Genomic DNA, 17,769 nt, shown 5'->3' on the forward strand with positions numbered 1-17,769 from the left:
ATCGATAAGAACAGAGACTATTTCATTTAATAAATGATTTGTTTTGATATATAAGTTGTTCGGGTTTTTTTCATTTAAAAAAAAAGTGATTAATATCTTGACGACCTAATTCACTCTAAAGTAAAATTAAAAGTTTTAGGTAAACAAATTATATTTATAAATACATTCTTTTCTTTTACAAAATCTTTCGTATGGACCATAAGACCGCGAACTTAAAATTTCCGTTATACTGCTAATCCAGTACATTCTTGTTCAAACACTTTTGTCAAATTATAATGTGATTTCATATTTTAGGAACATGGATATGTCAACAGTGCATGAACGAAGAACAAACACAAGGAAGTGCAGGAATCGTGGATGAGAGATCTGTGCTTAGTAATGAACTGCCAGAAAAACTGGGTAAGCAAAATAAAATTTGAAGCAGTGTGACTTTTAAGTTGTTTTTATCACTAAATCGTTATGGCTTTTCATTTGAAACTTCCTAAAAATACACAGGTGTTTTTATAGTTTTGTATACAGTTTATTGCATGAAGGTCAGAATCGATTTCATTTCTAAACATACCTGAATAGAAAAATAAATATATTAAACCTGAAAACAAAAAAGGGAAAACTTATGCTACAAAAAATGACAAATGATAAATAGATATTTTAATGTACGTATGTATACACAAAGAAAAGTGTGAGTTCCTGTATAAATATGTATGTATATATGCAGGTATGTGCACGTAGACACATACACACCGAGTTATAAAAAAGAAAATTGCTAATTACCTGCAGATGAATGGTTACAAACCGATATATATATATATATATATATATAATAATTAATTTATTATTATTTCTTTTTATTAGTTTTATAACATTATTTGTTTTCATAGTTAGACTCCAGAGTACTAGCTCTTTTTTTCGAACTATAGAAACGTAATGTTGCCTCCCAAGAATGCTCTGCACCTTATTTGCCTGTTATTATCATTGACATATTTTTTAAAAACTTTTAAATTGAAAATTCAAATTTTAATTATTATCTATATTTATAATGATATATGTGGACACACATATATATATAGTAATATTATTCTAGTTTCAGAATAATATTAATTTGCTAGTGATCCACGTGTTGTAAATTTGTTGTGTGATGCAAATACTTTCGAACGATTTTATATCTGATAATTCTTTGCAGTATCAAACCTGTTACATAAAAGTTTAAAATCACCAGAGGAAGCACGTCCAGGCTCAAAACTTTGTGAACTTTAAAGCATCTATATTTCATTAGCCATTTTTTGTGATATGTTTTTCACTTTGTTTTCGATTTAATCACACCAGTGGTTTTTGTCTGACTTTTTATAATAAACTTTAGTTTGTTAAAGATATTTTAGTTTGGTGATTTATGTACGTTTCATAGTACCAGAGACCCCAGCTAATGATTATCGATCTTGTTACTTAATGTAAGTATACATATTTCATACTTTCACGTATAAAGTCACTTTTTTCACCCTAAATGTTTGCCAAAATATAATTCGCTAAGGAGTCAAGAGATGGCGATATCTGTCATGATGATGTTTGTGTTGGTTAAAATGCGAAATCAGTTTATAGTCAGTTTAATCACTAATATTATATATGCACATTTTTAATCTAAGACTGCCGTTTCTTGATAAAACTTAATATAAAACTGACGGCTTCTAATAAAAATTCACCCATAAACAGTTTAATTTTGACAATTTTAAGACTTGGGTTTTCGGTCAGTTTTTTTTCCTTTTTTAAAGCTTATGCTGAAACAGGGCAGCCCACACCTTATGGTTTCCCAGTCCCTGATGACGAACCTAGCACAAATCATATCGATGCTTTGAACCAAAAGTAAGAAAATGCATTTAGAAAGTTGATTTTATAGTGAAACTCATATTTCATTAAAATTTTAAATTTCGACTCAACCCTCTAGATCAGCTGTTCTCAAACTTTAGTAACCCAAAGTTCCTTTTAAATTTAAAATTATTTTGCACCCCCAAACCTATTGATGTTTTTGTTTTGAAAAACTATACTGTGTATATGAAAAGCTGTATTCCATAATTAAATGTTTTAATTCGTATAAATTTGCCCCCTAGTGGCACAGCGGTATGTCTGCGGACTTACAACGCTATAATCCGGGTTTCGATACCCGCGGTGGGCAGAGCACAGATAGCTCATTGTGTAGCTTTGTGCTTAATTACAAACACACATTTAACTTTACGAAAAATATTTTTTATTCTATAGATCATATTTAAAAAAAATATTTTTGTGAAAGTTTGGTCATGACTCGCGGACCAAAGTTTGAGAAGCGCTGCTCTATGTAGTATAAATAAATTTTGAAGTATGTAAAAGTATAATATACATGCACTTATTCGAGTGTATAATTTCTATTCATTACCTTATATCAATCTTGAATACTTTTTTATCTATTTTAGGAAGAGAGTTTGTGTTTTTAGTATTTTTGTTAGATTATAAGGCTGTTCTGCGGTGTTAATGAATATGTCATCTAATTTAACTGCTGTGGAGCACATATATGTCGCCTTCTAGAACACTACTATGTAATTCTGGAATTTTCTAACACCATGAACAAACGATATCCCCATTCAATATTCTCAGAGTTTACCAGTTTCATATAATAATGAAATATTAAAACATGTGTCTTTTTGTTTTTGTCATCTAAATAAAACCTGGCAGTTTGAGAGTTGTTTTTCTATAAACATGGTAATAAAAGAGTTAAAGGTGTCATCATTCCGTGAACGACGTCTGCCCTTTATTAGCTGCATGTTATATCAGAAGAGACAAATTTTTAACTTTCTACTTAAAGTAATCATAAACATAACCTTGAAAAGAATAAGGTATTTTATTAGGTTTTGCATTGTACATTTTTAATATTTAGTAATAAATATGTGTAGGTATGATCAATTATTATTATTTGTAAAAGTATTAGTATTACCACATGAAATGTTGCTGAGAAACAACAACAATAACAAAAACACATTTTTGTGTATTAAAAAATATTGTATAAAATGTAAAACTTATCATTTACGTTATTTAATTTAAAAAACATTATCAGCTTCCTTAAGCACTATGAAACTCTGAAGGGTAAATAGTAATATTCTATAAGTATCTAAGGGTGTGAATTTAATGTTTTTGATTTCACCAAGTACTCAAGTCATTCAATCACATAAGCTTGCCTAATCTCATTCAGTTACACAATGTTCTTCACAAATATATTTTGTTTTCACGAATGATAACTAAAGAGGGCGCAGTTTTGGAGTGTATAATATTGACGCAATGAAACTTCAACAGAATAGATTTGATTCAATGTCATCTGTTTCCTCAAGTAGTTGTTTCGAGAGATATCCAGAGATTATTCCGGATGCTAAAGACTGGACTATTGATGACGTAGAGAAATTTTTCACTCAGATTGGATTTCCTGAACAAGCTCCCGCGTTTCGAGAGCAGGTAAGCCTAACTAGGTGTTAACTTGTTTAGTCTGCTTAGATGCTGTTATCTTTACTGTAACACTAACAGTGTAAATATAACTTGTAAGCGCAGATAGTCTACAACAATCACTGGAATTGAAAAGACGGTGAAAAACACATTGACAGATGGCGCTACTAATGTAAATTTGTACAAATCACGTGCTTAGTAAGTACTTTGAAAAATTTCAAAATTAAAATAAGTGATAGCAGAAATTACAATTCTGATGTTAAATTTCGTGTATCCTGAACCTTCAAGGACAGCTAACAATTTGAGAGTTGTGTTTAACCTTTTAAAAATATAAAACTCGTGTAATCAGATGTGGTATTGATTAGTAATTGACTTAATCTTCCAACTTACTAATATTAATAATATACATGATACTATGAGTAAGATAAAGTTTTAGAGAAGCTATAAAAGTATCATAATGCCTAAAGTGGTTCAGAAATTATTAAAAAGTTGTATATATATTATTGTAAGCTATATTTTAACTTAAATGTTTATTTGCTAGAGGAAGCCATCCATAATGATGGTGTCATATATCCAGAAAATTCATAAAAATTAAGGTCTCTGTCTGGAAAATGAGAAAAATAATTCTTTATTTATTTATTCACCATATGTATATGAATTTACAAGTTTTTTTATTCACTTCACAATTTCACACTACTTATTACACCTAATTTTCAATTCTAAAAAAAGTTGCCAGGTTTGTCAGCAGCTTTAATTAAAATCTCTAGATACCTACCCTGTAGCTAAATATTGAAAATAGTTGTTACCATGGTGTGTGGCTTTTTGGATATTGGACTTGGCAGTTCTCACTCAGGTTATCAAAGAGACTGACACAGTTTTCCAGACATCCCATGAGACAGCATGGTTGGAGTCAACCAAAATTTACTATTATGAAGTACATATAGCTGTGGCAGCTTGCCTGTTCTCTTGACTGCAATGGCAAAACTTTGAAGGTGGGTCCATCATCCCTTGATTTTGACCCCCCCCCCAGAAATCTAGTAATTTTGGGAAGTACTTAAAAATAAAAATAAAGGAACAGTATGAACACAGGATCCAGGAAGCAGTCAGTTAATGAATTAGTAAGTGATCAATGAGTGATTCAGTTCATTGTTGATAGTAAAACTTGTGTCTATTAGTAAGGAAATTGCATAAGCAAGTTTATTTATAAGTTAGGCATAGGTACCATTAGTATAGTAGTTTCTATTGAAATGGTGTTTGTGAACTGAGGCCTATAACTTGCATCATAGCATGTGGCAAATGTTAATAATAAAGTTTGAAAAAATTACCTTTACACACCAAATAATTATAAGAGAACTTTTACTTTAACCAGCATTTTGTCTTTGTAGCAAACTTCTTCAGGGCTAGTATATAATACAGTTTTATGTATTATCCTTAAAGAAGCCACAAAGGCAAAATGGCAGTTGAAAAGTAGGGGGTTTTGGTGATTTTTAACTAATGAAAATAACAAAGAATTCACACACCACTGGATTCCACAGTCAAAAATTGGTAGATTTACACTGCAAGTTCAATTATATAGTTTAATAATTAATGAAAAATTATCAAAAATTATACTTGTAAATTGACCTTCCCGCTGGAACAATGTTAACAAAATGTTGGTGATTGATATCAAATTATCACTTTACCTGGTTAATGAGGCTATATGAAACCCATGTCAAGGCAAGATAAAATAATGCCCCAATAAAATTCATCAATTTAAAACTCATACACATGGATTCATATTATATGGATAAATGAAATTAAAACTCTCAACAATCAAATGTTAAAAATGAAGTACGAGCTTACCTATGTACCTATGAAAGTATAGGAGAGATTTTGTAATCACATTAATTGTAAACTTGAAATATGAGCTTACCTATGAAAGTATAGGAGATATTTTGTAATCACATTAATTGTAAACTTGAAATACTGTGATTGAAAGATATGTACTAGTAGTAACCTCCACCTATATCATGTCAGGGTGTAATTTATAAATCCTTATTACCACTTTTATCATAGACTATTATAGTGCATGTTCTTTTGCTCTAGCCACACCTGATTGTGTGATGTATAGCAAACTGTTATCAGGACAACATATTGCCTGTTTTAGTCCAATGATATGAAATAAATCAAGTTGTTGCCAAGCCAACATATAGTGTAATAATGAAGATGGTTGATAAAACACAAAACATTTTATTTACAAGGTTCCAACATTTCGGAATACACTCATTCCACCTTCAGTGAAATCTGAAAATCATGTTAGAAAGATGATTATTAACTAAAACTATAATATCATAATCACTAGTTCACTTAGTTATTAAGAGAAGTGGTAAATGGAAGGATAAGACAAAAACAAAGGATTATAGATATATTGCACAACAGTTGAGTTTTAAGTGGGAAAACTTAGAACAATTTTAGAGCTAAAAAACTTTGTTAGTCATTAAGAGTCAAGCAGTCCTTAGCTATGAGTAAACTTTCTTTAATGTAGAGTTCAAGCTCTGAAGATCCTGTGTTAATAACAGAGAAATTGTTGTATGAAAGATTGTGACCCATGGTTTTAGAATGTGAACGAATGGATGAGTGGCTGGGTTTATGTAGTGGACGGTCAGTTCTGTTAGATACTCCTAAATGTTCACAGACTCTAGTTTTTCAGTGGTGTTTTGTTTTGCTAATGTCACTACACATATAGTTATACACTAGCCATGAGCGTAGAAGTTTGGGTAGTTGATCGCTGTATTGAAATAAATTTTTAATGTGGAGGCTAGGTCTGTATATTAGTCTGAGCTGAATTTGAGGGTGGAAGTTTTTTATTAGAGAGAAGAGTTGTGCACACCCTCCCCAAATTTCCCCTTATTATCTGTATACAAAATGAGCATTTAATAAATTTAACTGTGTAAATTATATCTTCAGTTTTATATATAATCAAGCTAACAACATTTTTTTGTGCCTTGCGTGATTTTGTAAGGTAATTTGTAATTAGAACCTTACTGTTATATTCAGCAGATGGCTAGTTACATCTGCTATAAGACTTGGAAGTAAAGTGTTATGTAAGATTACCATTGGTCTAGGAAAGAAGTATGTGAGATCTTTATTAGTCAAAAATCAGTATGCATATGTGTAAAATTTGAAACAATATATTTCCCAATATATTAAACTGAAATTTTAAAAGTGGTTTTAAATTTCTGAGATTTGACATATAATGACACCTCTGTCACAAGAGACAAGGCATTTTTAACTTTTAATCAACAGTATAAAGTTTAAAGAAGTTTTATTATGTCTTACATAGTACATTTTAATGTTTAGTAACAAATAGTTGTAGGTATGGTCATATGTTAGGCTTTTTGTGTATCTGTTCAAATTCTTCAAAAAATTAAATTTAAATTCATTTCTTCCCAGAGAAAACATTTAGTATCTAAACTAAGCTTAATCTAAAATTACATCCTGTTAGAAGACAGCACATTCACCTTTTTTCTTTTAATATAAGTAATAAACATTTAATATACATCAGTTTCACAATTTCTGGGTACTTGTAGCTGAAAAACAAATGTACATTCTCTCCTTTCACTATATCTATGTGACACCTGAATGAGCCTTAAGTAAGATTTTTCAACTAGATCTTGTACTACATGGTCTGGATTACAACCAGCACTTACAAATTGAAAAGATGATGTAACTAGCTGAACTTTATTGGTTTGAAAAATAGAAGAATTTATCTTCAAATGTTTAGCAATTGACAAAATGCCAAGTTCAGGATATAGAGCATGTAAAATCGTAAGTTAGTTGTTACAGAGGGAAAAGTGGCAATATTTAGTTATCTTTGGTAATGTAGACGAAAAGTAACAATATGATTTCTCTTTAGTAACATATAAAATCATAATCTGGTTGTAACCATGGTGAAATGTGTCGATATGATTTCTCTTTAGTAACATATAAAATCCTAATCTGTGTAATTGATACTTGAAACTGTCGGTACTTGGTGAAACTCCATAATTACAGAATTGAGGAAAAATGAAACAATTGTACATCTCACAAATACATCATTTATTCATAACCATGGTTTTGCCAATAAAGGCATGATCAGGTACAGACTGAAATGTTTTGTAACAGATTTATATGTGTTTAAACAAAGAACCAGAAGTGACTGACATTCACCTAGAGGCAAGTGGGGTAAGAAATGAAGAGAAGCTTAAGTTGGTTTGGTTGTTTAGAGCTTTTTCTGGATTTGTTTTAATACTTAGTTTCAAAGGTTGAATCCATTTTCCTTAATTTCCAGCTTCTAGTATTTTCTTTAATTCTCATTTCTATGAAATGTCCTGTTTGACTTATGAATACGCTATTGCAGTCCTGACATGTTAATTGGTAAACTCCACTGTTGCTGTACTTTTGATTCTGTCTTTGTTGTTGCATAACATTTTTCCTAGGTTTTTTTTACAGTTACATACGTTTGGTTTAAACATATATATGTTTAAATATTACAAAACATTTTAGTCTGTACCTGATGATGCCTTTACTGGTGAAACCATGGTCATGAATAAATTATGTACTTATGAAACGTACAATTGTTTTTCCTCAAATCTGTAGTCATAATCTAGCTGTTTGATAATTTTTCCTTAGTTTTTCCTCTTAATCATCTATGAAATAGTGTATAAGTAAGGTTGACTAAAGTAACAGTTTTCTATGGAACATGTAACATATAAATAGATGCAGTATTTAATTTCTTAATTTTTGTACGGATTATTCTATTTAGAAATTACAATGTAATACAGTTTCTTCTGAACATTTGTTTAATTGATTTCACCTTCCACATCAAAAAGGTTTTGGTTTCTTGATATTTTGAATGCTGTATATAATAGGGTTTTAATTAGATTTTCTATAAAGATTGAAACTTTCAAAATGTAAGTAAAGTTCAATGAAAGTGTTTTTATGATAAACACATGTAGTTGTAATCACGAAAAAAGTGTCAACATGAGTTGTCTTTAGTAACATAGTAAGCCAAATCTAGTTGAATAATTCCACCTTAGTTTGTTAGTCTCTTACCATTCACTTAACAAGATGTATGCACTGTCACCACATTTTCAATTGTGAATATGTAAAGAAAAATGAACAAAGATGAAACATGTCAATATGAGTTCACTTTAGTAACATATAAAATCATAATTTAGTTGTAACGAAGGTGAAAAATTATAATATGTATTTCCTTTAGTAATGTATAGTAAAAGTGGCAGTATGAGTCCTCTCTAGTAACTTAGACAAGCTGAATCTAATTCTACCCAAAACAAAAGTCTCGGTATGAGTTCTAGTCAGTAACATTAAATCATAATGTAGTTGTAATCTAGTTGAAAAGTGTCAATAAGAATTCTCCTTAATAACACATAAAATCCTAATCTGGTTGTAACCATGGTGAAAAGTGTTGATATGATTTCTGTTTAGTAACATATAAAATCATAATCTGGTTGTAACCATGGTGAAAAGTGTCAATATGATTTCTCTTTAGCAATATATAAAATCATAATCTAGTTGACATAAAAGTTAAAGTGAGAATACAAGTTTAGTTTGGCTTTTAATAACATATAAAACTCTAATTCAGTTGTTACCAATGTTAAAAGTATCAAAATGAGCCATTTTTGACAATAATTAAAATTCTGATCTCTTTGTTACTAGCTTAAAAGAGTAAAATCAAAAGTTTTCCTTCATAACATACAAACTATCTAGTTTTTATAAAGGTGGAGCATGTTGGCAGAGTTCAGTGTAATGATATATTCGTAGAGTGCAAATATAATAATTTATATGTACATATTTTTCTAAACAATCGTTCAGTACCACTGCAGAAAAGAATTAGGAACTTTATATTTTATACTTTTTTTTCTTAGTGAAGTTAAAGGAATTTTTTTTTTATAAACTAAAGTTTTCAATTTCTGTTTGGTCAACTTGCTTGTAAAATGTCCAGTCTCTGATGTAGAGATTTGTTTAACTACAATGTGATTATCTATTAGTGTCTGTAACAGAGCTTTGAAATGATTTTCTAAATCAAAAACATTTTTATTACAAGACACTTGCCTACAGTAAATGTTTACTATAACCTACAGCTTGTTTTAGTGAAATTGGTGATAAGATTAAAGAAATCAGTGAAATTCATATACACTTCTGTTAAAACTACTAATTTTGTATTTGTTTGCTTCAGGAAATTGATGGAAAATCACTGTTACTAATGAAAAGAAGTGATGTATTGACTGGACTGTCAATAAAACTTGGTCCAGCACTGAAAATCTACAATCATGTGAAACGTCTTCAGACTGGACTTACAAATGGCCACCTTCTTTAGCAGTAGCCATATAATTGCCATTCAAATAATTTTTTTGCTTGTTGTTTTGTGCAATTTCTTATTGAGTATCATTCCACAGTCCTGGTATGAAGCTTCTCAGTACTTGTACAGTATATTTATCAATACCTGTAGCAAGTCACCATTACTAACTATACCAATTTGTCTGATTCTTAACTAATTAGATGATTTATTAGTTAGAACTACAATCATGGACTCTTCTCCTACCAGACCTTTTTGTTCTCTGAGTTTGTAAATGATGTCATTACATTAGTTCTTGTCGTGTTAAATTTATTGAAATATTAAATGTTTCTTTTTGCTCGTTTTTATTACTTAAATTTTGATAAGTTATTTTATGAGTTGGATATCTAAATTCTCACGAGATGGTGTGTATGGTATAAATAAATAAAATGTTGATTTATTTCCTAACAAGATAAGTGTGAAAGATATATATTTTGAAATTTAAAATTTCTGAGTTAATACTACATCATATTGTCTGACAGGTAATGAATGATTTTCAATGTATATGCATGTATTTAGTAGCCTGTTTTCTTAGATTATGGTGGAAAGTTAGGCATTTCTATGTTAGTTGTTATTTATGAATCTACTGTATAGAATGTATTACCAGATTTATTGTCCAACTTGAATGGTGTTATAAGCTGATAGGTGTGTTATCACTGTATAAACTTATCTATATTGAGATTCAAAACCTTTTTTGTTTCTGGATGGGTTACTGAATAGTCGAGAGAAATCTAAAGTGAATATATATATTTGTTGAAAGTTCAAGAGATATTAGTGTTGTTTCAGAGAAAAGTAAAATTATTTTAGTAATTGAATTGTAGAGCTATATTAAATAAAGAAAAGGTTTGATTTATTTTTCAAATATAAAAAAAAGCAAAAACAAAGGTTCATGAGCTTATAATTTTGTGAGAAATGTTTGTCAAACATTACATTTTCTATAAATTTGTACTTTCCTGTTTACTTCAAAATTATATTCCTGAGTAATGAATAGTTGGAATATTTTAGGTACGTGATAATAAATGTGTGTTTTTTCATTTCATCAGTACTTCGTTCATGTAGATTTCAAGACCTAGGTCCTGAATTTATATATGCACTTAAATAGTTCCTGTTGAAATTACTCTATAAACATACACAAGACTGTCTGCCGAATTGTTACTCATACTTAAGTGGTACTTAATAAGTTGGAACTATCTGATATAAACATTCATAGTATAGAGTATTTGCATAAATAAATGGCACATTAAAACGTGTTGGTTTTTCGCTCCCATATACACACGGAAGACCGACTTTTGTATTAAGTGTATTATTATTATTTGAAACTTTAATTTGAAAAAAAAATTTTTTTCTTATTTAAAGTTATTAGTTTTTTCTCAAAGTTAATTTGATAATTCGGAAAGAAATATCGAAAAAATATATAAAATGAACTCTAATTTGAATGTGCTGTTTCCCATCTCTCAGGTTGAAATCACGAACAGAATGAACTTATCAGAAAATCCATAGCTTGTGGAATATGAAAATGTAAACAAAAAATAAGAGTACCTTTTCTTTCTATCAAAAACAGCAAAAAGAAAAAGGAAATAAATACTGATTGAGGTAGATTGTACCATTAGATAACACTACTACCATTGAATCATCTATTTCGCCTTTTGTCAATTACATATACTTAAAATCGAGAAAAGATGTTGAATAAAAAAAAAGCGAGATAAGTGATTGTAATTTTTTTATTTAACTATCATGTGACGTTATTACTACCACAAAATGAAAAGTACAGGATAGAAAAACACTTTGTGTGATTTATATATAATCCACTGTTTTTGATAAAAATTAATATAATACAGGCCTAACAGTACAATTTAATGGAATCAATTTGTTTGTTTTTTACTGAAAAACAAAAATAAGATTAGCCATTAATTTTTACAGCATTCAAAAAAGCTTGGAAAGTTTACTGACTTCAGTGCCCCACCATCTAGAGTTTATATTAAAATTTTCTAAGTGCAATTTGATTATTTCCGCCAGACCATCTGTCAGTGTTTAGCAGGTCGCTTTATTTACTTTCCGAGATAAGCACATAGCAGCAATTCCGTCTTTGTTCGTAATTTCAACTTGGATGCTCGTAAACAACGCCGAAGACGAATAGGGCGTCAGTCTGTGCAAACTAGGGCTCACTTAACCAAGTAGAATAGTGATAAGGGAAACTACTAGCGCCGTCTAGTGAAAATATAGCAAGAATATAATATAAATTCATTTATCGTAAAGCAGTCAAGATTTTAGAAATAATAATTTTTAACAATACTTAAGGGCTTAACAGTATATCTATCAAAAAAGATGCTAAGAGTTTTAAAATACTTCAATTTTTACGAGGATAAAAGAATAATCCCATTCAGTTTTCAGTTACGTGTCTTCATGAGATATTAAAATGTTTTAAAATTACAGAAGCTCTTCCTTCTTTCGTATTGGAAACCCTAGCAAAAGATACTTTACTTATGGATAATTATTGAAAAATGAAGTGGTCTTAAAAGCAAATATCTGTATTGTCAGGACGATTTAAATTAAGGAAAACAATTGTAGAGGAAAACTATGATTAAGGTATCAGTAACAGCTAAGTGTAGATTATACAATGTGTTGTTAAGCACAAATCTACACACTGAACTATCTGTGCTGTTGCCAACACGGGTATCAAAACCCGGTTTTTAGTCTCATAAGCCTTCAGTCCTACCCCTGAACCACTAGGGACTTAAACCTAAATAGAACTAAGTAAGAAATATATCAATTGATTGAAGCAATTGCACAGTAATTAAGCTGCATTATAAAGTAAAAAGCCATGAACGAGGTAATAATTGCCAATAATTAATAAATACCATAAAACAGATTCAACTGAAACGATTAACAATCAGGGACTTAAGTCAAGATTCAGAAACGTCAGGCATAATAGTACAGCAAAGAACTATGTAGAGGCACCTAGACACAGAAGATTTATATGTAGGTAGACCTCGCTGAAAACCACTTTTAAACAAAACTCATACTTACTAAGAAATATGAACAGGACTCTGAAGCATTCTTCCACAAAATTATCTGCTCAATGAGACTAAAATAGAACTTTTCCCTAAATCTGACCACAATATGTTTAAAGAAAGCAAAAAGGGAAAGCCTTGAATGAATAATACCATATATCTACACTTAAATATGGAAGTGGTTTGTTAGACATACACTACTGCTTAAGTTTAATGCGAGTGTTATGATTCAGATAGACGGGGAAAAAAAGACAATTATATAAAGCTGTGGATATAATTGTGATAATCAACAGTGCAACAAACATTTGTATATACTATACGCGTAAGACTTATTATTTAATTATATTTTAAAATAAGTGGACTGTGTGCTGTTTATTATTGGAATTTATTGCTAACAAGTCACAGACACCTACTATAAAGAATCCGGATCACACATAAAACCCGACATGGTTCAAAAATGATACGAGGTGTTTTAGCAATGCAAAAATTGGAGACATTTATGTGATTGAAGCAGCCATGTATCAAAATATTCTACACAGTACAGTAACACCATCTGTTCATACACCGATTGACAGGTTTACCTCCCCATATGATAATGACCTAAAGCATATGACTAAGTCAACTCTGGAATTCACAGTGAAATTGAAGATAAAAGTTCAGGCATCGCCCAACACAATTACTAGATCTTAATCAAATGGAAATAATATGGACTAATCTGTAAAAAATGTAGCCAAGCAATGTGTGTCAAATCTTTCTGAGCTGAAGGAAATATGCAAGATAGAATGGGCTCAGATTTCTCCAAAAAATGTGATGCACTGGCGAGAATTATCATAAACGTCTGAAAGCTGGATTAAATGGAAAACATAAAATACCAAAGCAGAGGTGCCAATACTTGGGACTTGATTAAATACTCTTAATGAAATGTTTTTTGATGCAGATTATTTGTTAAATGTCGAGAATGTACTTTCCATTTATTATTTGATTGAAAGTGATTATAATTTACTAAATGCTCATCCTTAAAATATTAATTTCAAATATAGTTTAATAAGCATAGGATGCCAATAATCTTGTGTGCGACTGTATATTCTATCTTCTCCCTTAATGGTGGATTAAAACGGTTTTTTGCGAGTTTTTTCTCACCTTGGAATTCTATACTCTGTGTTCTAGCAAACGTGGAACACTTGTTATGTGTACTAAGAAGTGATGTCTGTGAATCTGTTTGTTTGCCTTTGACATAAATTTTCCAGCTTTCAAACCTCTAATCACTAGTACGCTCCTGAGGAATTCTAAAACTTATTTTCTCATATTTACTAGTATGACAACCATTTCAATTTCCCCCCTTAGGAGAGTCGAATGACACACCCACACCTTCCTGCCATGCATATTTATTCGAAGTAAATGCCACACCTGGTGCGAGTACCTTTATTAGTCTTACCAGTGACTCAACTGTACTTATCGCTCCTCTCACATTGTTCAGCAGTAAGACTAAGGTCTTATAACGCGTAAATTCGGGTTTTGATACCCACGGTGGGTAGACCACAGATAGCTCATTGCGTAGCTTTATGCTTAACACCACCAACAACAAAACTTTTAGCTTTAAAAAAACGTGCATTTGCATAAGTATGTTGCTTAGTTTAAAGGCCATGCAAAATGTCAATAGATACGTTACACGTTTGATCTAATTTTTACCACATTAATAAACATTGATATTTGGCCATAGATGATACCATTGTATATTTGTAGTTAAACACAATGCTCTACAATGGGCTATCTGTGATCTGCCCACCACGGGTATCGAATCTTGGTTTCTAGCATTATAAGTCCACAGACATACCACTGGAGGGTGATATTATCGTATAAATAAACTAGATGCACATAATCAAATTGAATACAAAGTTTTAACATGTTGGCTAATCCTAAACAAATACATTGATCTAAACTTGTATCAAGTAACTGCAAATATGAATTAAGGATTAGCTTTCATCCACTTTGTGAAATAGTCAACAACTATTGAAACATACCAGTAACTTCATTCTATCTGCAGAAGTGGACCCATCAGCTTTATGGCCAATCATTTCAAAGCAGAATGTACTTGCTTTTGTATTAATTTCTTTAATTAGGCCATTTTTTTTATTCTACTAGTGCAGATAGTATAGTACAATATTCTTTCTGAACTTATCTAATGAACTCTGGCTTCAATTGAAATAAAATGTGCAACATTCCTTCATGTCCACTTTTGTAGGTCCAAGAAGAAACTTCAAGCTCTATATTCATTTTCTTATGAGAATACTTTTAGCCACTAAGTATCTGAAGCCCACATAATACTCCCAGCACATGGTAGGTCCACGTGGTTCTAGCATCTTTTAAAGCCTTCTATACTTTATTGAGTGTAAAGATCTGGCTTAGTTTTTCTTTGAGCCACATATGCCAGGCAATGGTTAGCCGAGTATTTTTAATATCCTTAGAACTTCTACATAGGTACCAAACTAGCTCTTGATTTTCCCTTGTGGTCATCATGGTTATCCTTGGCTTTCATTGTATGGTGGCATTTCCCCTCCTCCTTACGGCTCTCTCTCATTATCAACTGCTCCCATATTTAAATGTTTAAAGAAATTCTACAAAAGTGGAAGGGATATCTGCATTATGTTGATATCCCCCTTGTTGACATCATCTTAACACAAACTTCTATAGTACTGTAATCCATTATGAATCCCTTAAAAAACAAAATTCATCAAACATTTAAGAAAGCATGGTTTATCCTCTATTACATTTATTTTCAGAATAATTGTGACATCAGGCTAATTGTAAGTCAAGACTGAAGCGACAAATAAACTGTGTTTCATTGTTTCAAGCTACTGCTCTCAGTTCTCACACCCTGTTTTACTATTGTCCTAATTGGCCATCATGAGATTTAGAATGCCAGTGTCTAGTTTTTCTCAAAACAATGATATTAGAAAAGCTTTGAGCCTCTTTTATGAATATAGACCTAGCCTAACCTCCAAATGATTCAAATTGTCCTCGAGACTCCTTACCAACCACATATCCATAATCTCAAGCTTGGAGTGTATTATGGCTCACTGCCCAGATTTAAGTTTTAATGCAATTATCTTCTCTCTCTTAAAAACCATCATTAGGCTGTCTTTTTCAAAAGCCCTTGCAAATACCAACACATTACCTACTTATATCAAATATCTCTACTAAAGTCCACTCAAGAACAACTTCAGCTAATGTTTGAAGGTTTCACTCAAAAAAGCACTTCTCTTGGTTTGTACATCCCACTGCTTGAAGTTAACAGCAGAGGTGTTAGGTCTACTAACCACATTCAGTTCCACATGTCAGTAACATGATGCCAAATCAAGTGAAATAAGCAGTTAAACAAAAACTGTCTACTTCTGCCAACACCATTCTAAAGAAGTGAAATCAGTCTTTTTCACTATTATACTTTGGCTTCCCAAGTGTGTGCTCACTTTTGTTGCTTACATGGAATACCTGCTGCATACATCCTAAAGCTTTTATCTAAGCTACTAATAATATCCTTCTTTTTCCTCAGAATATCACTCCTAGAGTAATCAAGACCATAACAAACATGTTCTTTCTGCATGTTGATCTTCAGATTTGAAATTTCTCCACTTCTCCAATCACAGCCCGCTAGTTGACATAACATGTAAAATATCACCCTTTTGGGAATTTTCCAATATACTTTCAGGATGAATAACCAGCCCCTGCTTCAAACATAAAAACTACCCAGCATCCAGTGGGACAAACCAAGCATACTATAATGCTTACAAAAATCCCAATATAACTATCACCACTGTTTCCCTGATTACCTTTCAGTTTTCATTCTAAGTCAACAGTCAGACGTAGCTTGGAAATAATAAATTTATCAGCTAGTTTTTCACTCTTTTATCCCAAATCTCACCTTGAGAACATGATGTCCTTCAATGTGGACACTCTCTCAGGTACAATGGTTCATCAATACCACAAATGAAGCAATCTTATTTGCAAAACAATTATTCCTTACTCAGTGAAGACTGCCAATAAACCCTTTTTATTCTAATTGTTTTTGACCTTGTTTACTAGCAATTTACATGGCTGGAGCTATGACTGACTGACCAACACTTCAATGAAACTTGTGTCTGATTTGTTTCATCCTTTAAATACAAACAATGAGATTGCTTTTCTTCCTTGAAACACCAACAATTACTGTTCCCCTCACCTGCTGACCTGTGTAAGTATTTAACGCATAGTGGCTTGTAATATAGTTTGTCAGAGACGGTAGATACCTCACATTAGTGTAAATTTTTAAGTTGGAAATAATGCACAGGTAGAAAGCACTGAAAATATTTTAATACTTCTAAAGAATGAATTTTAAAATTTTCTCCTTATATTAAAAAATATTAAAACCTGTTATGATCATTAAACAATAGATTTTGTGGACGTTAGAAAACGTTTTTAAAATAAAGTATTGTTTTCATTAGTGAACACTTAAAAATGTTAGTTTACGATATTTTTTATATATTTGCATAGAGCTACACAAAGCTGTCCCTAATTTTGAACTGATACGCTATAGAGAGGGCAGCTAACCAACAGCACCCACCAAGAACTCTTGGGCTACTCTAATCAAATAGTGGAATTTGATCATCACTTTTATAATATACCCATGGTCCCAAAGTGGGGATTGCAATTTTGCAGCAATGGATGCAAACCATGGACATTTGAATTCACAATCTGGCACATTAACCACTAAGCAACACTTGGCTCTATTAATGAAAAATGTATTAACAACTGTAATTAGGCCATTTCCATTCTTTTAAATATGTACTTCTAACAGAAGTATCTTAGAAAACTTGTTATCAAGTTATAAACATATAATTTTATATGCTGTTTTGTGTCTCTGATTGGTATTCATAACAACTTACAGAGACA

The 17,769-nt window shown here is 31.1% G+C and overlaps 1 protein-coding gene across 2 annotated transcripts in view; it reads left to right on the plus strand.

Annotated features, from left to right (window-relative positions):
• The window catches only part of LOC106462312 (histone acetyltransferase KAT6A-like), a 56,195-nt gene extending 45,324 nt beyond the window's left edge, over nt 1–10,871 (plus strand). The window contains exons 5-8 of one of the 2 annotated variants that reach the window (XM_022389846.1): nt 295–399; nt 1,764–1,854; nt 3,348–3,468; nt 9,674–10,871. In XM_022389846.1, coding sequence (XP_022245554.1) covers nt 295–399; nt 1,764–1,854; nt 3,348–3,468; nt 9,674–9,814 — 458 coding nt within the window. In that variant the 3' untranslated portion in view covers nt 9,815–10,871. The remainder of the gene's footprint in view (nt 1–294; nt 400–1,763; nt 1,855–3,347; nt 3,469–9,673) is intronic. The other variant, XM_022389849.1, reaches the window with a different exon arrangement.
• Nucleotides 10,872–17,769: the final 6,898 nt, after the last annotated feature.

This window comes from Limulus polyphemus, unplaced genomic scaffold (assembly GCF_000517525.1).
Source record: "Limulus polyphemus unplaced genomic scaffold, Limulus_polyphemus-2.1.2 Scaffold45, whole genome shotgun sequence".
Taxonomy (NCBI): domain Eukaryota; kingdom Metazoa; phylum Arthropoda; class Merostomata; order Xiphosura; family Limulidae; genus Limulus; species Limulus polyphemus.